This window comes from Hypomesus transpacificus, chromosome 15 (genome assembly GCF_021917145.1).
Source record: "Hypomesus transpacificus isolate Combined female chromosome 15, fHypTra1, whole genome shotgun sequence".
Taxonomy (NCBI): Eukaryota; Metazoa; Chordata; class Actinopteri; order Osmeriformes; family Osmeridae; genus Hypomesus; species Hypomesus transpacificus.
Genome location: NC_061074.1, coordinates 1,640,987 through 1,668,486, shown reverse-complemented (window position 1 = coordinate 1,668,486; position 27,500 = coordinate 1,640,987). Strand labels below are relative to the sequence as shown.

Sequence of the window (27,500 nt, the reverse complement as noted above, 5' to 3'; positions counted from 1 at the left end):
ACAGGTTCTCTTCCGTTTTCAGCTCAGGTTTTGTATCGGTGGAGCCAAAACCCAACCGATCTATGTCACAGCGACCTATCTATGTCAGATCACAGACGGTTGCATTCTGTTACTCAGCTGGTACGATGCAAAGACAAAGTAATTACGTGATATATTAAACACTCAGAGACAGCAGTTGGGTCTGTTCTGATATCTGCAATTGATTTAGTTAGTGTTGCTGTTGTTGCTAAATTCAATAAATTAGAGGGGGCGGAGCTTTAGCTCCTTCAGGCAACATGCCCCCCCAGTCTCAAGCAGAGAAGACTGGCGATTCTCTCACAATTTCAAAGCCTAATTTAACACACTTGTCAGTTATTTGTTTTTTTCATTCGAATTTGGATGGGTAGTTAACAGCACATTCTTCTGTGGTGTGATGAACTTCAAACTCATTTTCAATTCTACTTTACAGGATTTTCAAGGTGACAGGAAGCGTGCAAAAAGGAAGGTCCCAGATGTGTCTGCCCCCCAACTCTTTCAACCCCCCCAAAGTCCTGCTGCTGCACTCTGTCTTCTCAGGTGTGAGCTTGGGGATGAACCGTAAGATGCTGAGCCCAGGGAGGATGATGAGGCCTGTGGCCCCTGCTCCTCTCCTGGGGCCTGGGGTGGAGGAGGGCCCAGCTGGGGAGGAGAGCCCAGGTGGGAATGGAGGAGGGGCCAGGTGTGGAAGAGGGTCTGGGTGTGGAGGAGGGGCTGGGTGTGGAGGGGGTCCAGGGGTCTGGGTGGATGGAGTGTCTGGGTGTGGAGGAGGCTAAGGTGTGGAAGAGGGTCTGGGTGTGGAAGAGGGTCTGGGTGTGGACGGGGGTCTAAGGCTCTGGGTGTGTGGAGGGAGGCCCAGGGTTGAGGGTTCATGTCTGGACCACCCTCTCGGACATGGACTCTGGAGCGGCTGGTCCGAACCCATGTTGGTCCAGGACACAGAACCACCATCCTCACCCTGACCTGGATCTCCATCGCCATCTCCATGGTAACACTCGCTGTGTTTGTCAATGAGATGCCACCCTCTGCAGACAGTGCAGTGGGACCAGAGCATGTACCACGTGGTGGGGGACAGAGTTTGATCCATTTGTGGTAATAGAAAAAGGAATCAAACAAGGTGAACGTGTTGGGAGAACATGTGAACAGAGGAGCGAGACAGTCTAGATGGAAACCTCCCCAGTGTCTGGAGGTCACTGATGTCTGGCTCTCGTCTGCTGTTGATCGGAGGGTGAGCTCAGTTTGTCACAGTTATGGACAGGTATGGATAGGTACAGTCAGGTACGGTAAGGTATGGTGAGGGATGGTCAGTTATGGTCTGATGTGATGAGGTACTTTCAGGTTTGGTCAGACATGATCAGGTATGATAAGTTATGGTCAGACTGTGGCCAGGTGAGGTCAGGTATGGTAAATGATGGTCATGAATGGAACATCAAGTGTGGTGGGTTGTGGTCAGATATGGCCAGGTGTGATCCATTATGGTTGAAATGTGGTCAGGTGTGGTCAGGTATGATCCAGTATGATCAGGCTGTTGTTGGGTGTGGTCAGGTATGATCCAGTATGATCAGGCTGTTGTTGGGTGTGGTCAGGTATGATCCAGTATGATCAGGCTGTTGTTGGGTGTGGTCAGGTATGATCCAGTATGATCAGGCTGTTGTTGGGTGTGGTCAGGTATGATCCAGTATGATCAGGCTGTTGTTGGGTGTGGTCAGGTATGATCCAGTATGATCAGGCTGTTGTTGGGTGTGGTCAGGTATGATCCAGTATGATCAGGCTGTTGTTGGGTGTGGTCAGGTATGATCCAGTATGATCAGGCTGTTGTTGGGTGTGGTCAGGTATGATCCAGTATGATCGGGCTGTTGTTGGGTGTGGTCAGGTATGATCCAGTATGATCAGGCTGTTGTTGGGTGTGGTCAGGTATGATCCAGTATGATCAGGCTGTTGTTGGGTGTGGTCAGGTATGGTCAGATATAGTCAGGCACGGTCCAGTAAAATCAGATTGTGGTCAAGTGTGATTGTATTGCGGTCAGGTGTGGGTAGATGTTTGGCTACAGACAGATTATGATTTGGTGTGGTCAGTTGCAGTCAGGTACATTCAGAATGTGGTCAGGTGCGGTCTGATATGGTCAGATTGTGGTCAGGTACAGTCAGGTATGGTCGGATTGTGATCAGGTACAGTCAGGTATGGTCAGGTGGAGATCAGGTATGGTCGGATTGTGATCAGGTACAGTCAGGTATGGTCAGGTCTGGTCAGGTGGAGGTCAGGTGCGGTCAGGTATGGTCAGATTGTGGTATAGATGTAGACAAAGATGACGACCAGGAGGTTGAGCACGGTGCCGATGATCCCCAGCACGGCCAGGACCCTCTCCTCGATGTCGTCCACAGGATCCTCCGCCCGGGCGCCGTGGTGACCGTGGGAACAGACATGGCGGCCGCCGGGGACCATGGTTACCATCAGTGAGCCCCACCCCCACAGGGCATTACACCTGGTAGGAGAGGAGCAGAGTAGAGTAGAGTAGAGTAGAGTGGAGAGGAGAGGAGAGGAGAGGAAAGGAAAGGAAAGGAAAAGAAAGGAGAGGAGAGGAGAGGAGAGGAGAGGAGAGGAGAGGAGAGGAGAGGAGAGGAGAGGAGAGGAGAGGAGAGGAGAGGGGAGGAAAGGAAAGGAAAGGAGTAGAGGAGAGGAGAGGAGTGGAGAGGAGTGGAGAGGAGAGGAGAGGAGAGGAGAGGAGAGGAGAGGAGAGGAGAGGAGAGGAGAGGAGAGGAGAGGAGAGGAGAGGAGAGGAGAGGAAAGGAAAGGAAAGGAAAGGAGAGGAAAAGAGAAGAGAGAACAATAGAGAAGAGAGAAGTGAAGAGGAGATATGTTAAAAGCAACTCTGAACAGATTCAGACACATTTTTGCGTGTCCTTGTTTCAGGCGCGTTAGCATTGATATTAATCAAGGAAATTATTAAGTTAACAGAGGGTGAAATAATCTCCTCTCCAGTGACCCAAATCACTAAGCCAGGCCAGGACAAAGGGTCTGACATGGAAGTTACGTAATGAGATTAGATCAGATAACTTTTGCTACTGTATGTCTATACAGTATAACAAACATAGACTTGGACTGATGTCTGGGTCTGTGGTTGTGGTTGTGGCAGGGACTGAGGCTGGGGATGGGGCTAGGGCTAGGGCTACGGTTAGGGTTGGGGAAAAAGGTGAAGTCTGAGAGCTTCCCTCTCTGCAGTCACGTCACCTTGGTGTAAAGTCTATTCTTAGCTCAGGATGAATATAAAGGGTGGGTTTAATGGCTACTCTGACAGACAGCTAAACTCTGGTGCGTTCTGTACTTCACTTGTTGCCTTGTGTTTACACGAGGAGGGGCAGGGGGAAGATGCAGGAGGTGACGTCAGGGGTGGGGGTGGGGGGTAAACAGACCAGGACCCAACAGCTGTGGTGCTGGCCCCCCAGGGCAGACAGGGCCAGAGTCTCAGGGGGCGGGTGGGGGAGAGCGGGGAAAGGAGGGGGGGAAGAGGGCTGGGAAGAGCTGGGGAGTTGGGGAGTTGGGGGAGGACAGGGGAGGTAGGAGGGAGGGAGGGTGGTGGAGGGCCAGAGAGTGGTGGGGGGAGTGGTGCACAGGGTCTGGGAGAGACAGAGACAACTCTCTCCCTCAGCTCTGATGTGACTTAGGCATTCAGCAGTGAAACATGATTATTTCCAACCCAATTAGGGAGAAATACATGGCACCTCCTAGCTCCAGGGTCTGCCTGGGAATTACGAAAACACACACACGGGCACACACATGTGCACACACACATTACAATGCCCCGGTGTTACTCCATACGTAGATAGCAACCAGAATTTTTTTTTTAAATAAAGTTAGATGTAAAGGTCATCTTTTTATCAGAGCTTATCTGTGGGTTCTATGTGACATACTGGCTTGTAAAAAAAAAGCATCAGTACAGTATACAGTTTGATTTGATGAGTCTTGACCAGGAGAAGGAAGAGTCATAGAAACGTCCCCTCCCACGCTGACTCCAACTGTGACTCAGTGGTTCAGATCAGATCCATGTCAGGAGTCTCCTGTTTGTGTCCTGCTCTTTCTTTCTTTCTTTCTCTCTCTCTCTCTCTCTCTCTCTCTCTCTCTCTCTCTCTCTCTCTCTCTCTCTCTCTCTCTCTCTCTCTCTCTCTCTCTCTCTCTCTTTGTCTCTTTTTCTCTTTTTCTCTTTTTCTCTCTTTCTTTCTCTGTCTCTCTCTTTCTCGCTCTCTATCCATCCCCCTCTATCTTTCTATCTCTCTGTCTCTTTCTATCTCTCTTACACACCCACGCACTTTTCTCTTTCCCTTTCACTCTATGTTCCCTCTCTGTTTCTCTCTGCCATTCCTCTCTCTCCAGTCCTGTAACGCAGGAGGTCCCCTTCTCAGTCACAGCTCGGATTATGAACACAGATCTTATGGGATATGCTTGTGTGTTGTGTTTGTGTGTGTGCATGTGTGCATGTGTGTGTCTATGTGAGCGTCTGTGTGTATCTGTGTGTGTGTGTGTGTGTGTCAGTGCGTGTGAGTGGTGTGTGTGTGTGTTGGAAAAGATGAGTGTGTGTCTGTCTATGTGTGTGTGACTCACAACAGATGCCCCCCGGTCCCTTGCCAGTGTCAAAGAGAGAACCAACATCCCCACTTAGCCTGAACTTCCCCACCTCTCCAACCTTCACCTCTCCTCCTCTCCTCCTCTCCCTCCTTCACCTCTCCCTCCTTTACCTCTCCTCCTCTTCCTCCTTTACCTTTCCTCCTCTCCCTCTCTCCTCTCCTCTCCCTCCTTCCCCACCTCTCCCTCCTTCGCCTCTCATCTTCTTCCTCCTTTACCTTTCCTCCTCTCCCGCTCTCCTCTCCCTCCTTCCCCACCTCTCCCTCCTTCACCTCTCTTCTTCTTCCTCCCTTACCTTTCCTCCTCTCCCTCTCTCCTCTCCTTTCCCTCCTTCACCTCTCCTCTTCTTCCTCCTTTACCTTTCCTCCTCTCACTCCTTCCCCTCCCCTCCTCTCACTCTTGCCTTTCCCGCTCTGTAAACAACACACATGCATTGGGGATACATGTATCATCACTGTACATTGGTCCTTACTCTGGACCACTGTGGTGACAGACATGTTTATTACTTGGCTGTAATGTGATTTCAGAACATGTGTTTTTGCATGGCTGGTCTATGATAAGAGAATATGTATTATTACACTGCCGGTCTGTGTTGATAAAACTTGTATTATTACATGGCTGGTCTTTGATAAGCGAACATTAATTAGTCATGATGAGATCAGAGGCTGGCTGAGATTACAAGACTCCTCCCTGCAACTTTTATATCATGAGGGACAGCATGGATGATTAATGCTCTTAAATTTAGCTTAAGAGCGCAGATGAAGGCTGAAAGAAAGAGAGAGGGGACACACAGGCACACTTTTCATACATGCAAAGCCATGTACAGTCAAACAAACACACATGCACACACATGAGGGGAATAAGGCTGGTGTGTTTTTAGAGCACATGTAGAGCAAAGGGAGATACATGTAATATGTAATAGCACATCTCTGGATTAACATGTGCTATGGAACAGGGCAGTCTATACAGTGTGAATCACATTCAACTTTCAATTCAATATGCAAAAGATTTGCATTTTCTGACCGGAACAAGACAAGAAAAGCTAGGTAAAACACTTAGTGACTGTGACATCACTCAGAACACAAGCTGAACTCAGAACCTCTCATTGAGTTCTATGTTGCAATGTTGCAAGGGTTTGTGGGGGTTGCTGTCCCAGCTCCTCCCCTGCAGCAGCATTATATATTTAGGAGACAGGGCACGGCCAGGGGCAGGAGAAAGGAGGGAAGGAGGGATGAAGGGATGAAGGGATGGATAGATGGAGGAATGGACAGATGATGATGAGACAAGTCATGTAAGGAGAAGTGGAGACCCGGTTTCTGGGAGGGGTTTCTACTGCGATAGACTGCAATCTTACTTGAAACCAAACTAGGAACAAAACAGTGTCTGGTTACAATGAGACCCACACATCATCAGGTGAATGTCAATTCAGATAAACGTTTCTCACAGGTGGTCTGACACCTCTGACACCTGTTTTTGATTATCCTGCAAGACCAGAGTTGAAATAAACCCTTCATTTGAGGTTTGGGGAAGGTAATGTCTGCTCAGACAATGATGTGACAACTGGCATGGTAAGTGTTGTCTTGTAAGTTACAAGAAAACTTGGCTGAAAAAAACACCCACTGGCTTTCACAGCCACTGGATCCTAAAAAAAGATCCGGCGACAGAATTCAGCGGTATGAATTTATAAGACTGAATAAAAAGAGAGGTTGTTAGGGTGTTCTGGATCTAATGTAAATTTGATGTGTTGTCTTTCTTTGAAGATTTTGGGATTTTTACTCCACAACATGATATTTCTTTCTTTCTCTCACCATACCTCTCACTATGTTTTTTCCTCTCCCTGTTACTCTTCCTCTCTCTCTCTCTGTCTTTCTCTCGCTATCCAGTCGATTAAATTAAAATGGATTTATTGGCATGAATGTTCCTGTTAAACAATATTGCCAATGCAGTCCACAATGAAGGGACAACATATCATTTTCAACGTGCGTCGTTACATATATAAGGGGATCTAACTAACATTAATTATATGACAAAATAACAATGTTTGTGTGAGTGTAATTACAAAAAGTAAAAATTCATGGAAACAGAAAGGTTTCAACAGTTACGCATGGTTGATTCACTGTTCCTCAAGTCCCTCGGGTCTGTGTATAAAGTCCGCCCACAGGTGCTGCGTAAATGCCTTTCTGGTCCAAGCCTGTTACATACTGTAACACAGCCATGATGGGACTTTGCTGGGTCACTGGCTGGATAGAGAGGAGAGTAGCTGGGCATGCAGAGAATACAATGTGCTAGCCTGGAGCAAGTGCTAACAAGCTAATGTTAGCTTAGGATGAAATAGCCTTGCGCTAATACGCTATAGATTCCATCTAGGCTGATTTAGCCGAAAGCTAATCAAACAGTGTGGCTTTAGGATGAACTAGCCTAAAGCTACAATTAGTGCTTGGTTCAAAATGACCTAGCCTGCAGTACAGTGAAGCTAAGAGTTTAATATGTTCTGTAGGTTGATATTGTTGCTAATGTTTCTGAAGAATGGCCTTCTTGGTGGGTTCAAATCCGGCCCAGGCCCTTTACCACGTCATTCCCTTTCTCTCTCTCCCACATGTCCTTTTCCTCTCCATAGGAACTATCAATGTCAATAAACAATAAAGGTATAAATTCCCCCAAAATATGTATATTTTCTTTTATAAAAATGAATTCATCGCAGAAACAGGCGATGAAGATATAATACATGTATGCTAAAGTTAGTAACAGTCAGCCACAAACATTTGGAAACACATACACACTAGAGCACACAAATATACAAATGCATGCAATACACACAAACACACACATGCACATATACAAACACACACACAAATGTTTACACACATGCACTGCTGAAAGATGAGTCAGATGACGGGGGCAGAGTAACCGGAGACGTATGATGCTGGGACCTTGTACAGGGCTCATGAGCGGTGGGCTGGGGGGCAGGACTGGGCTGGGCTGGGGGGCAGGACTGGGCTGGGCTGGGGGGCAGGACTGGGCTGGGCTGGGGGGCAGGACTGGGCTGGGCTGGGGGGCAAGGCTGGGCTGGGGAGCAGGACTGGGCTGCGGGCTACAGAACCCTGTCATGTCTCCTCCACTTCCTTGCCCCACCTCCGTCCTCTCCTGCTCCTGAGTAACACCCCTCTGCCCAACTGGAGTGGACACAGGCCCTTGTCTCCTTCCACCTCCATTCCTCTATTCCTCCCCTCCTCCCCTCTTGTCCTTCCCTTGCCTCCTTCTCTCTTCTCATTCCCTCCTCTCCTTTCCTCCCTTCATACCTCATTTCCATCCCTCCCGTCTTTCCTTTCTGTCTTCTTCCCATTTCTCCCTTCTCGGTTTCATGCTCTGACCTTCCACCTCTGACCTGCACACCTCCCAAACCAACCTTCACTCTGGTGGCTGACCTCTGACCTCTGACCTAGACACCTTCTAAAACAGCTTGGCGAGACCTCACACATGGATAAAGAACAACTAGACTCTTACCCAGCAAAAATGTCATATATAATCCATGAGGAAAAACTGTAGTTTCCATGTTCAGGTTTAGGAAGCATGAACAGGGTTTAATTTGATGAGATGCGCAACCTTTAACCTTCGTCCACAATGAATCCACCCCTTCATGGGGATGAAGATAATCTTTGTTTCTGCTCTGAAAACGACGGATTCCAAAAAGATTTATTTTGGTTTTAAAGTAACACATTTTGAGATGAAATGTGATCAGATAACATTGTATTTTACCAGTACCAGTAACGCAACAAAAAAACTACAATACAACACAATGGAAAACAGTAGTACTTCTATCAAGCTTACTCTCCTTTTTCCACCTCTCTTTTTTTCTCTTTCTCTCCATCTCTGTCTCTTACTTACACACACCCCTATACACAACCCTCACACAAGCCCCCACACATACCTACACCTCCTCCCCCCCACAGACCCAGACCTAGCGCTGAGGAGAGATGATGTTTACTCACCACACATTGCACCAGGGGGGCAGCCGAAAAGCCTGTTCCTTCCTGTTACTCCTGCAGGCTCCCCATGCCGCCTCCTTCTCCCCCTCCCGTTCCCCCAACGCACTGCTGGTGGTCTGGTCCAGCTCTCACTATGGTGGAGAGAGCTCTACAGTCCTGCCGGCACACACGCAGTCTCTTACGCACGCAAACGCTGGGTCACAAACACACACAGAGCAGCTGGAGGCAGGAAAGTTCCGGGTCTGGGACAGAGCCCTCAGGTGCTCTGGAGTGCTTTCTCTCTCTCTGTGTGTCCTGAGAGGAGGATGAAGATGGCAGCAACTCAGCTGTGCTGCTGTCTGTCGGTCTGTCTGTCAGTCAGACGGTCTGTCCAGCTAGGGTCTCCCCAGATGTTCCCAAGGCTCCTCAGTGGACTGGGCGACCAGAGACAGAGAACCACGGGAGAAGAAAAAGAAGAGAAGAAGAGCTGGAGAAGGGAGCCTCTCCTAAGCTGTCAGCCTCTGTGGCCTGTGTTTCTCCTGACGCTCTGGGAATGGGACATGGCTGTATGCTTTTCCAACAGGCCTGTCCCGCATCAATATTTGATGGGAACGCCTTGCTGTCTTGCTGTCAGAGTAGGACTCCCGCCTTGGATGTAGCAAGCTGTGGACAAGCATCCCCCGGCTTCAGCCAAGAAGAAGTGCCACCTCCTGTCCCGTGAGCACGCCTCTCGTATCTCTCTCCGTCTCCCTCGGTCGGTTTCTACCTCTCTGTCTCTCTCTGTCTCTCTCAGAATGTCTCTCCTCCAGGACTCAGCAAACCGTCATCGAGACTCTCACTTTGGTTCTTGGTCTGCCCTCTCTCTCTCATTACTCTCTCTTTCTATTTCCCCTCTCTCTCTTTCTTTCCCTCCCTTACTCTGTCTCTCTCCGTCTCTCTCTCCGACCGTCTGTCTCTCTCTCTCTTTGTTTCTCTGCGTCTCCCCTCAGGACAATCTTCTGTGTGAAGGAGACGCACGCTTCTTGCTGTAAGAGAAAGGACGACAGATACAGCGATGACAGGCCAGGGAGGGAGGGAGGGAGGGAGGGAGGGAGGGAGGGAGGGAGGGAGGGAGGGAGGGAGGGAGGGAGGGAGGGAGGGAGGGAGGGAGGGAGGGAGGGAGGGAGGATAGAGAGATGAATAAAAAAAGGGATCCCCTGAGGAGCTGTAGAAGTGACAGCAGACAGAACAGAGAAGGGAGGTGGAGGAGGAGGAGGAGGAAGAGGAGAAGGAAGTTTAAGGAAGTGAGAGAAAGGGTTTCCAAAGATAGCTATGGTCTGTGTGGGAGGAGAAAAGGGATGGAAGGGACAGGAGGGACAATTGAAAGGATGGAGGTAGATGAGGGGTCAGCTGGCCATGTTCGGCTGTTTCGTAGTCTTCTGTGATGTCCAGAAAAACCCTATGATGACACAGTAATGATCCTCTTCTCTTGTCTTCCTCTCCTCTTCCTCTTCCCCGACCAACAGTGGAGCATGGAGTGTTCAGTTCTGTCACTCTCTCAGTCTGCTCATTCTCATGCTCTCCCTCACAGGGTGTCCCTCTCTTTCCTTTATCACTGTCTCCTTCCCCTCTTTTCTCCCTCTCCTCGCTCCCTTCCTCCCTCCCCCTCAGATCTCCCCCCACCCCCACCCAAGAACATTCATTCATGACCCAAGTGCTTGTTTCTGTATGTACTTACCGTAGTAAACCCCAACCCCCCTACCCATGCACACACTCCCTGGGGAAACATAGATTGTAGATTTCCATGCTATGAATTGTGGCAGCAGAAAATGGTTCAGTATATTGGTAAGGTAAACTGTATGTAGTATGTGTGTGTATGCATATTCAAGTGTATGTGTGTATGCATGGATGCAGTATTTATGCATGTATGTGTGTGTGCGGGGGGGGGGGGGGGGGTTGTCCATATGTTTGTGTGTGTGTGATGGGTTTGTCCATGCATGTATGTCTGGGACTGTGGCCCACTGGCCTCCAGCTCCTTGCCCGCTGCCCAGTGCCTCCATCTGGGCTGAGGAAGGACCAACACGGGGGGCCAGATGGGGACACTGGATCCCAGGATGGAGGCCTTCCTGTTTGGGTGGGTAGCTGGTGTAGGAGTAAAGAAGCAGTTCAACTGTGGCCACAAACCTACATGAAAAAAATAACACGAATGCCATTGTATTGTATTTAAGGAACCGAAGATTCATCATATAAACAAGAGATTTATCTTAGTGGATAAACTTGTATTACCGAAACAAATTATTTAAAGAAAATGTAATTGGTTTTTAGCGTTTAAATGTCAGTTTGTGAAACATCTGTAGTTACACAATAAATCATACATTGTCCCATTATATGGGACACAACTGAGTTTTTGTTACTAAATTAAATAAATAGTTAATGCTTGTCTCCTCATATAAATCAGAAGCTATCAGAATCAACTCTGAATCTTTTATGTGTTTTGTTTTCTGTCGTTTGTGGTTTTTCAAGAAGCAACAAACTACTTTTCATCAGTCTAAATATATCTTTCTCATGGGAACATATATTAGAATGTGTGATTAAATAATTGCACCTCTCGCCAACAGTAACAAACGTAACTTTCTTCAGGGCTTTTTTTTGCAATCCATTTATTTTAGTATAAAGAAAACGCTCATCCATTTCATTTATTTCACTCGTATCACTACCACTCTAACAAACATAAACATACACTCCATTGAGCGCAAACAAGACACACTCTAACACACACACACACACACACACTGACACACACACGAACACACTCATACCCTGTGCCATCTCTCCTTGTTGGTTCAATGCTGGATGATGCCTGACACAACCTATAATCTAGCAGTGGGCGGTTGCCAGGCGACGGTCTCTTGGGACAACCCTCCTGCAACATAATCCAGCAGAAATAAGAGGAGTAGAGAATGGATGGAGGGAGAGAAGGGAGGGAGAGAGGGAGAGAGGGAGGGAGGGAAATGAGTTGATAAGGAAAATACCATGTTTGTTCAGTTCAGGACAGGTGGATCCATAACTTACAGTGTCAGCAGAGAGTTCTCCTAGTAGAGAAGACGACACAAGGATTAGCAATTAATTAGCATTGTTTTTGCCTCACTCACCCGGCACACATACACACTTGACACACACTCCTTACAACACTTACAAACACACACCTGACACACACACATATAAATACAAGCAGAAACGTACACACACACACACACACACACACACACACTCACACAGGCTGACAGTTACATACTGGATTCCCTGCAGTCCACTTGTACACACAACTCTCCTCTGTATAATAACATTCACAGTCTCTCTTTCTCCCTCTTCCTCACAGACAAACACACACACGCACACACACAGTGCTCCTCACTCATGCACACACGCGCACACACGCACTCCTACTCACACGCACACACGTGCACTCCGACTCACACGCACACACGTGCACTCCTACTCACTCATGCACAATCGTTTTCTGCATCATTACTTCCAGCAGGCCTGTTGCTCCACGTTCCCGTCCTGAAGCTTAAAGCTGCTCTGCTCTCCCAGGTCACTCCGCGCTGCTATAAAAAGCCTGTTTCAGACCCCTGCAGGAGGAGAGGGAGAGACAATGCTGAGGAAGGCATTCACATGGAAAACAAGAAAGAGACTTCTTCCACAGTAAATATGTGAATCTGGGATCTGTACCTGATTACCATAATCATAGTTCTGTTTATGACATTGTGTGATGTCACTGTTTCGTTTTTTTGTCGCACCACATCTGAAGGTGGTTCCGAATGGCTGAGCCCCTACGACATATTGGGCTTTTGGGATTCAATATACCACTATGAAAGCTATCTATGTCTCTCCTTCATGTCTCTTCTACTTGTATCTCCTCAGTGTCTCTCTTCCTTCTCTTTCCTCCCTCTTTCCTCTCTCCCTCTCTCTCCTCCCTGTCCCTCCTCACAGGCTCTCCTCCCTCTCTCTCCTCCCTCTCTCTCCTCCCTCTCTCTCCTCCCTCTCTCCTCCCTCTCTCTCCTCCCTCTCTCTACTCCCTCTCTTCCCCCGCTCTCTCCTCCCTCTCTCTCCTCCCTCTTTCTCCTCCTGGGATCTCCTCCCTCTTTCTCCTCCCGGTATCTCCTCGAACTCTCTCCTCTGTGTCTCTTCAGTGTCTCTCCTCCATGTCTCTCCTCAGTCTCTCAGCACTCTCCCCCAACTGCAAGGAGCCAGTGGCCTGGCAGACGACCCAGTGACCCAGGTCACTGATCTGAGCACGGTTCACAGGTCCTCCATCATCATGGCTGTCAACCAGTAGCTTCTCTCACACTCTCCAGGTCCCTCTGGGTCCACACCATGGTCTGGGATTGATGGTCTCCCCTGCTGTGGGTGGTAGGGGTGGGGGCGGGCTGGAGATTGAGGCTCAGGTCTGATAAAAAGCATTGTGATATTTGTCAGTGTTTCAAAAGACGTGTATGTAAATAGGGTGTAAAGGCATTCAATTAGATAAATGGGCGAGGTTGGGGGTCCTTACAATGCTGCCATCTAGCGGTTGAGGCTGACTGTTGGCATGGCTCGTGGCTCTCTTCGTTTGTTGCTTTATTTCCATCTCCATTCGCGTGGCTATGGGACCAACCGATCTGATTGGCTGTGTTCTCTTTGCACCCTGGGGCACATCTGATTGGCTCGAAGTTTTAAGCCGAACTTGAAACCCAACTTTTTGTGAAGAGCTGAAGTCCTTCAGTAGCCTAGTAGAAATGATGCTTTGCCCCGTTGATTGTTGCCAGGAAGACGAAGGACTGTCGAGTCTATGCAGAACTTGAGCAATAAGGTAGCTGTAAGTAAATGTAGCCTATATTCATATTAGGCAACAATACGAGCTTGTTCATAATATAAGATAAAGGATCTTGACATTGTGTGTATATGTCACATTGTTGTATTCTTTATTAGAGACATCAAGCAACACTTGTACGGAGTTTGTTTTAAAACATGTCAAAGTGGGGACGTTTTCATACTGTCGGTTTATGGGCGACATTCGTAGTATTTCTTGCGATTTCGAGATCATCTGGAACATTAGTGAGAACCGTGGCGACCCCAAGATCTCAGGAGACGGAGAGGGTACAGAGACGGACGGCGGCCAGGTATCATTACGCAACCGTGAGTTACCAGCCATATACCGGTCCTTGGAGGACGACTACTACAAAACCGAAATATAAACACCATCTAAAGGTGTCAAGGGGAAAGAAACATTGGAAATACGCGTCGAATGGAGCGTTTCAACTAAATGGGTAAGTTCACTGTTATCCAGATCATTTTCAGTCAGTTGGAAAAGGAACAGGTGTTCGATTCGACCGTCGCACATTTTAGAAATAGTCTCAATATTTTGGTGGATATCGAACAATCGTGCTTGAATCACCTTCAGCAGTAGGCTATAGGCAAGTCCACTGTCACCGAATGCTGCAATAAAGCTGTACCAGCTTCTGTGGGTGTAAATCCACCACCTTTTGTGGATACATCAATCCCTAGTTGTTCCATTGACCAGACTGTCAAGAGTGCTTGCACATTGCCCCCCTTGGAATGTGTGAAATGTCCCTCTCTGACTTGCGAGTTATAGATGTGTGGATAACCTACTACTGGTGCCTGAAACACAATGAGAAACGTACATAAGTCATTAGTTAGTCGGCTATCGATTCAGAAGGGGCTCAGTTTGCACAATAACGAAGTTCAGAGAGTTTAGGACCCAGTGACCTGGGTCTGGAGGGATTAGACTCGGGATTCGACACGTTTCTCATCCGGCTGGCTAGTCTGTAGCCCCGGCCCTCATCTAGGCATAGCCCTGACCCGCCCTGGAGGGATGCTGATCCGTCAAGTTACGCTCGGAATTCTCATTACCCACGAGTTGAGCAACAAACAGGAGGACACTGTACGGTTCGCTCTGGTTTTGCTTCCATAATTTGAGTTCTAAACAGTCCAAGCATGAAATAGGATTAATGAATATTATGATTTTCTACGCAGCTTTTATTTTCATCACTTCACGCGTCATATTTAAAAGCTAATCAGACGGAAAGAGACTGAAATTGAGACAGGGAAAGAAAAAAAAAGAGTAAGAGAGATTATTAGTGAAGGAAGGAAGGAAGTAAGACGGTCATATTCGTCTGTTTACATGTCTATCAGGGAGAAGCTTTTGTTCTGACGTTAGAACTGTCTTACAGTATTAGCCCTAAACAAGTCTCTATGGATGTTCAACATCACACTGTTGTGGGGGTTCAGAGCTGGAGCTTGTGTATGTGTGTGCAGGTGTGTGTGTGTCGGGGATTAGGGGTAAATGGAAGCACTTTCACAGTCACTGAAGTGTAGAAGGAGGGTGTTTACTGTGAGGTTAGTCACGCTAGACTTGCGGGGTCTCAGAGTGGCGTTGGTTCAACAGTTCACCCTGGGCTTAGAGACAAACAGACGGACACAGAAAAACAGACAGGCAAGCAGACAGACAGGCAGGTAGGCAGGCAGAGAGACAGACAGAGAGGCAGACAGAGACAGACAGACAGGCAGACAAGCAGACAGACAGGCAGGCAGACAGGCTGACAGGTTGACAGGCAGACAGACAGGTTGACAGGCAGACAGACAGGTTGACAGGCACTAACACAGACGGACAGTCTAAGAAACTGGCACCACATCAAAGAGTAGCAGAAGCAAGACCCGTAACAGCCCACACTGCTAATAAGAGTGAACTGTACTGTAGGCCCTTTCTGGGGGAAGGGGGGGGGGGGGGTCAGGCAGGGGGTGAGGGGGCAAAAAAGGAGGGTGAGAAAGAGGAGGGTGCAAGAGAGGGGATGAAGACGGGAGGGGGCAAAGGGAGGAAGGGCAGAGTTATAAGGGAACAACAGACTGGATTGTGTGTGTGTGTGTGTGTGTGTGTGCGTGTGTGTGTGTATGTGTGTGTGAAAGCAGAGGTCTCTGGCCCAGCTTCTGTGCGTCTCTTTGTGAGATCGTCTCTCCACAGCCTCAGGTCAGGAAGCAAGAAGAGGCAGGATGTTGAAATTAAGTCTGGAGCAACTTCATATGAAGCCAGCTCTTATAAAAGTTTATACAGTGAAAAGTTAATAGGGTGTGTAGTGTCAGTTCGTTTTTACAGGTAGTTCCTTGAACCAGAAATAACTTTATTATCCCACATACGGTGTGCATAGGCATTTGTGTTGGGTTAGACCTACTGCCCATGTCCGAGTCTAAGTAAGGTCAGTCATATACAGTTCCCCTTGTATCAGCCAAGTCACATGCCTACTAAATGGATGGATGGATGAATTATGGAAGAGGAGAGAGGAGAGGAGTGAAGGAGAACACAGGAAAGATAGATTAAAGATGGAAGCTGGCTATGGTTTGATTTTATGACCAGTTTAGACAGTTATAAATGATGGGTTCAGTATGGAACTCTTAGATGTTCCCAAGCAGAACCTTCAGATAATATCTCACACGTTCCACAGCGGAACTCTCATAACAGTGTTCAGAAGAGTGTTTAAATGTACGGCTTGTCTTATCCACACCACCGACAGATAGCTCTCAGTTCTCTAAACACACTTGTGTGCATGTTTGTGTGTGTGTGTATGTTAGTGTGTGTGTGTTGTTAAAAACTCTCACACACAGCCCGCTTTTAACTAAGAGAGAGAGACAAAACCTTCTGGAACTTTCCATTCCACCTTTGCTGTGCTGAAATCTCCCTATTTGGAAAGAAAGGCCTTCCACCTCTTTGAATGTATGTCTGCATCTACATCTTTATCCTCAAGCCATTTATCTCGATCTATCTGTCGCTCTATCTGTCTATCTATCCAGTCAGATGGCTGAGCGGTTAGGGAGTCGGGCTATTAATCAGAAGGTTGTTGGTTTGATTCCCGGCCGTGCCAAATCACATTGTGTCCTTGGGCAAGGCACTTCACCCTACTTGCCTCAGGGGGAATGTCCCTGTACTTACTGTAAGTCGCTCTGGATAACAGCGTCTGCTAAATGACTAAATGTAATTCTATCCATGTCTCTTTCTCCCGGGCGGCTCCTGGGCCAACTGTCAGTTTGTCTGGCGACTTGTGGCCTCTCGGCCTTCTGCATCAAGCCGTTAGTTCAGGGTGGAGCTGTGACCCACAAGAGACATGTGACCCCACCCCCCCAACCACACTCCCCTCCATGCTCCCCCCCACCACCACCGCCACCACCATTTGAATCATCAGGCTCCATGTGTGAATGTTGACTCAGTCCCTGGCTGGCATGTAGCACTCAGCATCCCCCAGGCTGGTTGACCCGGAGGTGTCAGTCCACTGTCTGGCCCGGGGTGGGGGTAGCCAGCCAGGGGTCGGAGGAGGGCCAGGGTCACAGCCAGCCCTGACAGCCTGAACCTCCAAACGCCTCGTCTTTTCACACCCTGGTGTGATGGCCGCCGGGAACGCCCGTGGGAAGACTGGACCTTCATCCTTCCTCAGGAGAGAGGAAGCTGGGATGAGGGAGACTGGGAGGCTGCAGGTCAGCCCCGCAGCCCTACTCAAGCCTGCTCGAGTGCTCAGCAGGTCAGCTCTCACGGTCTGAGTCTGGAGTAGCTAGCTCTCGGGGAGAGAGAAGATGGGAACCAAACCTGTAATAACTTACAAAATATTTAGCAGACACAGTTATCCAAAGCAACGGAAGGGATTTTGGAACCTGCAACAAACTTATTGATGCATTCAGATGCTTTACCACTGAGCTAAACCCCTCCCCTTCTAAACTTCTCTCTTTGTAAGGGAGTCAGGAAAACATGCTTTATTTGTTGTGCTCAGTGATCTGATGCAGACTGACAGGGACCTTAACAATCTGAGAACTCAGTTGATTGGTCGGTGGTGATGTCAAGGGGTTGGGTGCATTTGTTCTGTCAGCTCAGCGGTTGATGGGAATGCCAGGGGGATTGGGTGCATTTTTTCCGACAGTTTAGCTGATTGGTCGGTGGTGATGTCTGGGGGATTATACATTTACATTTATTCATTAAGCAGACGCTTTTATCCAAAAGGACTTCCAAGACAGAGCTTTACGAAAGTGCATAGGTCACTGATCATAACAACGAGATAGCCCCAAACATTGCGGGTAGCCAAAACATGAAGCATACATTGTGAAAAACCAAATAAGTGCCAAAGGGAAGAACCATAAGAGCATGTAGTTACAATTTACAATTTACAAACAGTTACAATTAAACAACATGAACCTCAAAAAGTGCAAGAATGTACCTGTAGAAAAGCAAGCAACAGTAAAATATTTCACAGCGAGTACAATAATTTTATATCAGTTACAACTAACCAACAAGAGCAACAAGTCTCTCAATAAGAGTCATTGTGATCCTGGAGGAAACCAACATCAGGTCCAGCAAATCATTCCTAAGAGCTGATTCCACCATTGGGGGGCCAGACAGAAGAAGAGCTTGTGTTGGGACCGGGCGCTCTTGAGCGGTGGGACCACCAGACGGTTGTCAGAACAAGACCGTAGGTGGCGGGTTGGTGCGTTCAGATCAAACCAGGCTTAATTTTACACTCCTGCCTGTAAGTGACATGTGGACCTATTTTGCATGTGGGTGTGTGTACAAATATGTGTGATATGTGTGTGACTTTAAAATACCACACCTGTGAGTACGTACAGATCTCCCCTCAGGTTCAGGTGGTTGGGAGGTTGTTTGGCAGGGGGGGGGGGGGGGGGGTGCTTGTTGCTAGCCTTCCTGGCCTGTGGTGTCCAGGCCTCAGTACAGCTGAAAGCCACATTGTTGTGTCTAATAGGATGATCTCTTGCTTCTCGTCCTGGGGCTACTGTAGGGCCTTTAGTCACGCTGAGCTGTCACATTGGAGAGGGCGTGGCCTCTGCTGGCTTGTGTTGGTGTGTTAATTGCCTTCTCTCCCAGAATCCCGCTGGATAAACAGTCGGGTCTTGAGATGACACTCAATCTGTGTCTGTCCTTTCATGACCAGGAGAGGGGGTGGGGTGGAGGTTATATCTGTGTCATGTGTCTGCCTGTCTGTCTGTACCGTCCTGTCTGTGTGTCTCTCCTCCCCTCTCTCCATCTTAACCTCTCCCCCCTCCCTCTCCTCCCCTCCCTCCATCTTAACCTCTCCCCCTCCCTCTCCTCCCAGGCCCAACGTGTGTGGAGACAGATGCTGCTCAGGCTGGAACATCTCTCCCAAGACCAACAAGTGCACCAAGCGTGAGTGTTCCCTGCTTCCGTTGCCCCGTACTAAGGAACATTGGAGTTGAGAATGAGATGTCATTGTTACTCTTGACTAACTTTGTTACAGAACACTTTGGTGTGTGATATAGTGCCTGGTAGCTGAGATGTGGTTATTTTTTCATGCACCTGGTTAAATACATACCTTAAATGAACTCCAACCACCGATATAGTCTTAGAACCATGCACCTTTGATCCTGATCACTGTGATCCCTGATACAGCCAAACTGTTATTTAAATTAAATGGATTTGAAAATGATCCTAACCCATGAGACCACAGTGACATAGGAAGCTTGGCAGGGTGAGCATTTAAATAAATGCCTGAATCCATAAATGGGAGGGGAGACGGAGCCAGCCAATAGGATGTGTGTCGGCGGGCAGTGTGCCAGTGGAATGTCCAATGGGCGCCAGCTGGAGCTTGTAATATCAGTTCATCCCAGCCCAGTCTGTGTCTTCTCCTCCTCCTACCTCCTGACCTGGTCCTGACACACCTGTCAGACAGCCGCCACGAGAAGTCTGTCTATCTGGCTGCCTGGCTGTTTGTCTCTCTGTCTGTCTGTCTGTCTGTCTGTCTGTCTGTCTGTCTGTCTGTCTGTCTGTCTGTCTGTCTGTCTGTCTGCCTGTCTGGCTGGACAGGGTATTATCCACTTGGATGTCTTGAGAGAGAGACCAGGACAGATCCGAACAGAACCGACCCAAGAGGCTTTGTGTCAAAACCATCTCAATCTGTAACCCTAACCCTGACAGAGTCACACACACACACACACACACACACACACACACACACACACACACACACACACACACACACACACACACATTCTGTCCCTGCTGCTGCCCGGCTGAATGAGGGAGGTGGCTGGGAGATGAGGAGGGGGTTGGGGGTAGGGGAATGTCATCTGTGGTCAGTGGGCCATCCAGCTGCACTCCAGGGGACTTTGTCTGGACACAATGACCCCAGCGCGGGGGAGGAGGGGTGGGGGCGGAGACGGGAGGAGTCCCAGGATGCAAGGGGCTGAGTGGGGGTGAGATTCAAGGCTATAGGGGGCCGGATGAGAACAGGGCTGGGGCTCGTGGGGGTCTGGAAGAGGGGGGGGGGGGGGGGGGTACCATGTAAACCCTGCATTCTGTATGCTTGACTACCTCCCTTCCTGTATCCATGGCCTTAAACTGGTCCCGCTTTCCCTCTCTCTCTCTCTCTCTCTCTCTCTCTCTCTCTCTCTCTATCTCTCTCTCTCTCCACCTTTCTTTCTGTATCTCTCTGCTTTGCCCGGCATTCACTTGTTTTATTTCAGGGGAGGGAAATCTTGACAGCTTCTCAATTGGTTGCTTTAACGGGTTGCACCCGTTAAAGATTCAGTTCTCTTAAAAGGGGCGTGGTCCAGAAGTTTCACTGGGACGGTAAAAAGAAAAGAACACGTTCTGAGATTCCACATTATCTGACCCCTCATGGGAGTCCTCCTGCTTAGCACTGGTTTGAGTGCACTCCTTCATTGTTCTCCTCTCTTTGCCTCTTGTCTCTTCTCCTCTCTTATTTCCTCTCCTTGCTTGCTTTCCTTCTCCTCTTCCCTCACCTCTCCTCTCCTCCTCCACAGCGAGGTGTCTTCCCAGATGTCATAACAACGCGGTGTGCAGACATGCCAACGTGTGTGAGTGCCGGCATGGCTTCCACGGCCCTCGCTGTGAGTTTACCAGTGTGACCTACGCCCTAACTGGCCTCCCCTGGGGATACTTCAGACCCACCAGCAACCCGCTGGTCAGGACTGTTCCTGGGCCAAACACCTCCAACCAGGCCCTGAACCAACCAACCCAGCCTCCAAGGACTGAAACCCAGCCTCCAACCACCACAACCCAGCCTCCAACTAAGCCAAGCCAGCCTCCAATCACAACTCCCCAGCCGTCATCTGCCCCTACCCAGTCTTCAACCACAACTCCCCAGCCTCCACCAACCCAACCTCCAACAACTCCTACCCCTATCACAACCCCCACCCAGTCTCCAACCGTCACCCCTTCCCCAACCTCAGCCCCAGCCCTAGCCACCACCCCCATCCCACTTCCAGCCAGCCTCCAGGCCTCAGCCCCTTCCCAGGCCTTCTCTACCCCTCCAGCACCCTCCCAGCCCCCTCCTCCAGCTGGGGGGACTGAAGGGCCAGGAGGCAGCCCGCCCAGCCCCCCTCCTCCAGGGGCTGAGAAGAAGCAGTACAGTGTCCGCTGGCAGCCTCTCAGGTGGGTCTCTGCTCTCTCCTGCACCCTTCTGTTCCTACTGTCCTGCCCGCTCATCACACGGGCTTGTCTAAACCACTGGAGATGATGATGATGATGATGATGATGATGTGTCTGTGTCCTCTCCCCTCACCCTGCTGGCTTTGACGTTGTTAACTGCTGGCTAACCCTGCAGATATGTATCACCTCCTGGTGTGTGTGTGTGTGTTTGTGGACCTGTGTGTGTGTCTGTGTGTGTTGTTGTGTGCACATTTGGGTATGTAGTCATTTGTGTATGTGTGAGTTTGTGTGAGTGTGTTCGTATGTGTGCGTGTACCTATGGATGTGTGTGTGCATGTCCACCTGCTGCAGGCCAGGTGTGAGAGAGGGAGAGCAGGGCTCCTGGCCAACCAGCCCGGCAGCTGATTGGCTGGCTGACTGAAGCACATGCTAACCCAACAGCACACTAGTAAATTACGATCCATCTGAACCAGCCATGTCCTTTATGCCTCTCTATGAATCTTTATTTGATTTTGCAGTGCGGGTTATAAAGCTGAACGGTTAGGCGGAATATTCCAGACCGTAATGTCAATGCAATATCACATCTACTGTTTCACTGTCAGTGTGACTGGTGAATGACGCTAGCTAGTTGAGTGTTGCCATGGTAGATTGTAGTGATGCTATCTGTTTGTGGCTACGTGTTGATGTTGTCCAGTAGAGAGACGGTGTCTGAGACACTGTACAGTAGGGCAGGTCCAGTCCCTACAACATGGTGCTGCTATGCACATGTTAGTCTGCAGGTGGAGCTGTTCTCCTCATAATTCTGACTGTACTGCATATCAGAGGGGTCTACTGTATACCAAACAGAGGCTCCACGTACAGACGTGTGTGCTTGAGTTTTGAGAGTGTGTGAGGTGAGTTAAGAGTTTTGTGTGGAGTGTTTGGGTGTGTGTCTGTGTGGAGTGTGTGTGAGTTTGGGTGTGTTTTCATGGAGTGTGTGCATGTGAGTGTGTTTCAGTGTGTGTGTCTCTTTAGCACCAATGAATCGGTGTTCATTTTGCATATTGATTGGGTCTAGTTTTGGTCCTAAATTACAGCACTGTCAGATTGTTGTGTTGATGTTTGTGAAGAGGAAGGTTCACAGTGACTCACAGACACAGCTGTCCTGGAGGCCCACACAGGAAAACATCCTCTGAGTGAAATGAAAAATAAATCTGTTTAGTCTCATCATGGGTCTGTAGCCAAGACAACTGCTGGAAGACTGTCTCGTTAATGTTCATTATTCATAGTTAGTCTGAGGTTTGAAAGGCAGTTATTTCAATGAGTCTTCTTTAAAAGTTCAAATGTCATTGAGTTTGTGAGTGTATGTGTGTGTTTGTGCATGTCTGTGGGTCTGTGTGTGTGTGTGTGTTTGGGGGGGGGGGGGGTGAGTGTGTGTGTGTGTGTAAGTGTTACAAGGTTGCCCCCAGCTTCCAGGACTGATGAGGAAAGCATAGCTTCCTCTGACTACCTCCTTCTATCACTGCTGCTAAACACACACACACACACAGCAGGAACTGCTAAAGACATAAAGTGACATAGAGTACTCGGCCCTGGGAAATAGATAAGCATTGCAGTTTTGCTATAACACTGGTTTTAATGCACTCTCCTCTCTCCACTGTCACTGGTTCTTATTCAACCCGCTATATGTCTGAGTCCTAGATACACTGTACAGTATGAGCATGTGTGTGTCATCTCAAATATTTCTAAATGGATGTCTTTTTCTTTGGCAAAAACATGAGTGTCAAGTGAGTTCCAGAAGGACTATTCATGTGTTTTGGAGTGAGGTCTGGGTCATTTAATACATGCTGGAAAGGATGGACCATTTCTCTGTCTTCTGGCTGCTTTCTCCGTTCCTTTCTCTCACTCCCTCCATCACACTTCTCCAACCCCTCTCTGTCTCCCTCTCTGTCCGTCTCTCTCTCCCTCTCTGTCCTTCTCTCTCCGTCTCTCTCCGTCCCTCTCTCCCTCTCCGTCTCTCTCCCTCTCTGTCCTTCTCTCTCCGTCTCTCTCCGTCCCTCTCTCCCTCTCCGTCTCTCTCCCTCTCTGTCCTTCTCTCTCCGTCTCTCTCCGTCTCTCTCTCCCTCTCTGTCCTTCTCTCTCCGTCTCTCTCCGTCTCTCTCTCCCTCTCTGTCCGTCTCTCTCTCTCTCTCTCTCCGTCTCTCTCTCCCTCTCTGTCCTTCTCTCTCCGTCTCTCTCTCCCTCTCTGTCCTTCTCTCTCCGTCTCTCTCTCCCTCTCTGTCCTTCTCTCTCCGTCTCTCTCTCCCTCTCTGTCCTTCTCTCTCCGTCTCTCTCCGTCTCTCTCTCCCTCTCTGTCCTTCTCTCTCCGTCTCTCTCCGTCTCTCTCTCCCTCTCTGTCCTTCTCTCTCCGTCTCTCTCCGTCTCTCTCTCCCTCTCTGTCCTTCTCTCTCCGTCTCTCTCCGTCTCTCTCTCCCTCTCTGTCCTTCTCTCTCCGTCTCTCTCTCCCTCTCTGTCCTTCTCTCTCCGTCTCTCTCCGTCTCTCTCTCCCTCTCTGTCCTTCTCTCTCCGTCTCTCTCTTCCATGTCAAACTGTCGCTGTTGGCCAGCCACACGGCGTGTCAGAGCGAGGTCAAAGGTCAACTCGACAGTTCCTTCCCTCTCCAATTCTTTTCTGGCTCTTCCCACACTCGACACAGTGTGTAATCATCCTGTTAAAGGGTGTTGAGTGTTCACAGGCTGCAGCGGTGGGATGTCGGGGTCGGCCTGGCTGAGGTCTGTTCTTTAGGACCACTTCACTCTTCACTGTCAGGGCTAAGCGGGTGGAGTTATGCTCTGAGTAAACATCAGTCTGACAATAGACCATTAAACTGGCAGGCAAAGAAGTAGCTGGCTGCTGATAACATGGTGAATGTGTGTGTGTGTGTGTCCATGTGGTGTGCATCTATGTCTATGTGCCAACTACAGAACTGTGTAACTGCATTTTAACAGTCCCCTCCCATCGTTTTCCATTTGTGTTAGTTAGATGTTGTGATCTTGTGTCAAAACAACATTCTTACTGTCCGTCGCCTCCGATGCAAATGGCAACCGTCAAGCTGGAGATGCTGTTAAAAACACTTGGCCTGTGACCAGACCTCCAGAGTCCTTGATCTCTCTCTCCCTCTCTCTCTTCCTACTCTCTCTGTCCCTCTTGTTCTTTCCCTCCCTCCCATTCTCTCTCTCGCTCTCTCTCTCTCTCTCTCTCTCTCTCTGTCTGTCTGTCTCTCTCTCTCTGTCTCTCTCTCTATCTCTCTGTCAGGGCACAGATAAACAGTAGATATCCTCTGTCTGTGGTGATTCTGGCTGTGGTCACATGGGACAGGTCTGGTTCTGATCAAGCTGTTGTGTGTGAGACCACAGCAATGGTTCAGTGCTCCACCAGTCAGAATGAGCGGAACCTTCTTGACTGCTAGGTCGGACCTCAGGATGGCAGCAGTGTGTCCGCTGATGACGTCATCAGCTAGCCGTTGTCACGTTCCACACTTGGACAACGCAGAATCTGAGCATGTCTGGGAAACTCTGAACGCTTGTACTTGTCTCACTATTCTTCCCCTCCTCCTCCTCTTTCCTTCTTCCCTTTCCTCTCCTCTTCTCCTTTTCCTACTCCCCTCCTCCTTTACTCCTCCTCTCTTCCCCTCATCCTCCTCTGTTTTCCCCCTTCCCCTCCTCTTCATCCTCCTCCTCCTCCTCTCCAGTCTGAAGGAGGCCCAGGCCATGCTGTTGAAGAAAGCTCTGACGCATGGGGGGCGGGGCAACAAGATGGCCGCCCTCCTGATGAAACACATCGATTCAGAGAGGAAGAAACTCAGCTCGGCCGCTCCCTCCGCCTCCCCCTCTTCATCCTCCCCCTCCTCTTCCTCGGCCCCGCAGGAAGGCAGGACCAGGGTGAAGAGCTTCCACACTCAGAAGGGCCAGTACAGCATCCAGATCACCAGTCCTGCAGGTCAGAGGTCAACCTGCACAGTTCCCCAACACACCTCAGACAGCACAGAGAGAAAACACCAAACTGACCTGAGCCCAACGTACAGGCAATCCCTCTTTTAAAGTGTGCATGTCTGTATGTATGTATGTATGTGAGTGTGTGTGTGTGTACGTCTGTTTAAATGTGTGTGTGTGTGTATGGGTCTGTTTATCTTTGTGTGTGTGTGAAGGTCTGTTCAAATGTATGTGTGTGTGTGTGTGTGTGTGTAGGTCTGTATGTTTGGGTGTCAATGTGTGTATGTGGTTGTTACAGGTAACCTGCATGAAAGAATGTCTTAAAAAACTGTTGTGCCATCGTATGGAAAATCTGATGGGATATTTCCCCCGGACCCTTTTCAACGCTACGTGTCCGTTTTTCTCCCGCTCCCGCCCGTGGGGGAACAAGATAAGGTCAGTGTGGTACAGGAGAGAGTTTCAGGGCCTGATATTCTCCCTGATAGCCCATTGTGACCACTTCCTTTCTTTGTGAGGCTGGCTGGCGTGCTAGCTGGTGCCCTGGTCCAGGGTGAGTAGGGTTAGGGCGATGATGGATGATCAGCCCATTGCTCTAGGAAAGGGCTCGATCCTATGACCTCACCCTGGCGTGCAGACAGAAGTCAAATAACTTTTAGACTGCCACACTGTACCTCTAAGACTGGCTGGTCAACTCTAGATTACATGCTGTTAAACTTCAGATTACATACTGGTAAACTCTAGATTACATGGCTGATGTAGTCCTTGAATGTAAGAGAATGGCATCAAAACTCACTCAAACTGGGACTTGTAGTCAATTTGAACACATACAACAATCCACAGCACATTCCCATATATATCATATACATCCCAAAAAGAACACTGTTGTGTTTCTCACACCGAAAAATGACCTGTCCTCTTCCTGCCATCTGTACTGGTTTGGTAATGTGTGTTTAGTTTATGTAGCAGAGTCTGTTTTCCCTACCAGGCTGTTTACCTAGCAGGCTGTTGAATGTGGTTTAGAGTTGAGTGCTGCTAAGGCTCCCTTGCTCTCCCCAGTTGAGTCTCTGATGGTGGAGGGTTGGCAGAAGCGGGGGGTGTGATGGTCATCCCTCTCAGGCCTGGTCAGGACATTAGCTCATAGTTAAACACTTGACCAGACCCACGGTCAACAACACCAGAGAGGGCTCCAAGAACCTCTCTCTCTCCCGGGCCATCTCGATCGCTCATTTCGCTCTCTCTTTCTAATGATCTTTTCTCTTGCGTGTTCCGTACGTATGGGTTCAAGTCGTATCGAACGTTCACTTGTTCATACCAGGGACGGGCCTCACCTGTGTGTATGTATCTGTGTGTGTGAAAGAGAGAGAGAGACTACACTCCGCAAGTGTGTCCTACTCTCTTAATAGTATAGTAGGCTGGAAGTGCAGTGGCAGATCCTGATGTTTTGCACGGAAAGTTACAGTAGGGCTTTTTTGTTTCATTTCCCCCTCAAACGCCTGGTTTTAATGTGTCCGTTATAAAGACGCCGTCCAAGTTTCCACTCCACCAGCTCCTCCACCAGCTCTACTGCAGGAGCTAGAGAGAGAGAGAGAGAGAGAGAGAGAGAGAGAGAGAGAGAGAGAGAGAGAGAGAGAGAGAGAGAGAGAGAGAGAGAGAGAGAGAGAGAGAGAGAGAGAGAGAGAGAGAGAGAGAGAGAGAGAGGGAGAAATAGAGAGAAAAAGAGATGGGACAGAGAAAGAGATATTGGGAGATAGGACTCTGGTGGTTTTATAACTGGTAGGAGAACATCTTCATCTTAGTATTTGTGTGGTACAACCTTCTCTGAACTCATTCCGGCTTCATAGGGTTCATACTCTCTCCCTCTTTCTCTCTCTCTTTCTCTCTCTCTCTTCTCTCTCTCTCTCTTCTCTCTCTCTCTCTCTCTCTCTCTCTCTCTCTCTCTCTCTCTCTCTCTCTCTCTCTCTCTCTCTCTCTCTCTCTCTCTCTCCCTCTCTCTCTCTCTCTCTCTCTCTCTCTCTCTTTCTCTCTCTCTCTCTTTCTCTGTGACTCACTCACACATACATACACACGTGTAAATACACACAAACACATTGATTTCTCTCTCAGGTCGTCTCTTCACCCCCCCGTCCCATTCTCACCTCCCCTCACCTAAACCCCACTCCCCCACCCCCAGTCTCCCCAGTGTAAAGCCAGTGTGTGAATGTGTTCCTGGTAGCCCGGAGGTCAGAGTGGTGAGAAACCTTGTTAATCCCTTAGGAGGGATGTATTGACAGGTCTGTAGCAGCATTCACCCATCTCACCCCGCCCGAAGCCTTCACACCTGTCAATCACAGCCGGTAATCCTACACATATTTACAACCGACAGAGAATCAACCCTGCTTTGATGTTGAAAGTGATTTGTTCTGTGAACCCAACCCAGCTGCATTCTCCCAGATGACATTTTCTTGGTTTTTCGATCGATTGATAATTGTTTTTAAGCATGGTGAAGGATTTTTTTTTTATCTCCGCACAGACTG

The 27,500-nt window shown here is 49.0% G+C and overlaps 2 protein-coding genes across 2 annotated transcripts in view; both read left to right on the top strand.

Annotated features, from left to right (window-relative positions):
- The first annotated feature begins 13,311 nt into the window (after window positions 1-13,311).
- Window positions 13,312-20,959, top strand: LOC124477886 (latent-transforming growth factor beta-binding protein 2-like). Its single transcript, XM_047035957.1, has 4 exons — window positions 13,312-13,886; window positions 18,723-18,793; window positions 20,410-20,806; window positions 20,839-20,959. The coding sequence occupies exons 1-4, from the start codon at window positions 13,588-13,590 to the stop codon at window positions 20,957-20,959; spliced, it is 888 nt and encodes a 295-aa protein (XP_046891913.1). The 5' UTR covers window positions 13,312-13,587.
- A 25-nt stretch (window positions 20,960-20,984) lies between these two features.
- Window positions 20,985-27,500, top strand: part of LOC124477885 (latent-transforming growth factor beta-binding protein 4-like) — a 32,866-nt gene continuing 26,350 nt past the window's right edge. The window contains exons 1-2 of the mRNA XM_047035955.1: window positions 20,985-21,040; window positions 24,747-24,994. Coding sequence (XP_046891911.1) covers window positions 24,766-24,994 — 229 coding nt within the window. The 5' untranslated portion in view covers window positions 20,985-21,040; window positions 24,747-24,765. The remainder of the gene's footprint in view (window positions 21,041-24,746; window positions 24,995-27,500) is intronic.

What these genes read in the sequence shown, in the direction of transcription:
- LOC124477886 (XM_047035957.1), top strand. Translation starts at nt 13,588, where the DNA reads ATGTCAAAGTGGGGACGTTTTCATACTGTCGGTTTATGGGCGACATTC. An exon ending in GGAGCGTTTCAACTAAATGG is followed by an intron (nt 13,887 to 18,722) that starts GTAAGTTCACTG and finishes CTCTCCTCCCAG; the next exon opens with GCCCAACGTGTGTGGAGACA. An exon ending in GACCAACAAGTGCACCAAGC is followed by an intron (nt 18,794 to 20,409) that starts GTGAGTGTTCCC and finishes CCTCCTCCACAG; the next exon opens with CGAGGTGTCTTCCCAGATGT.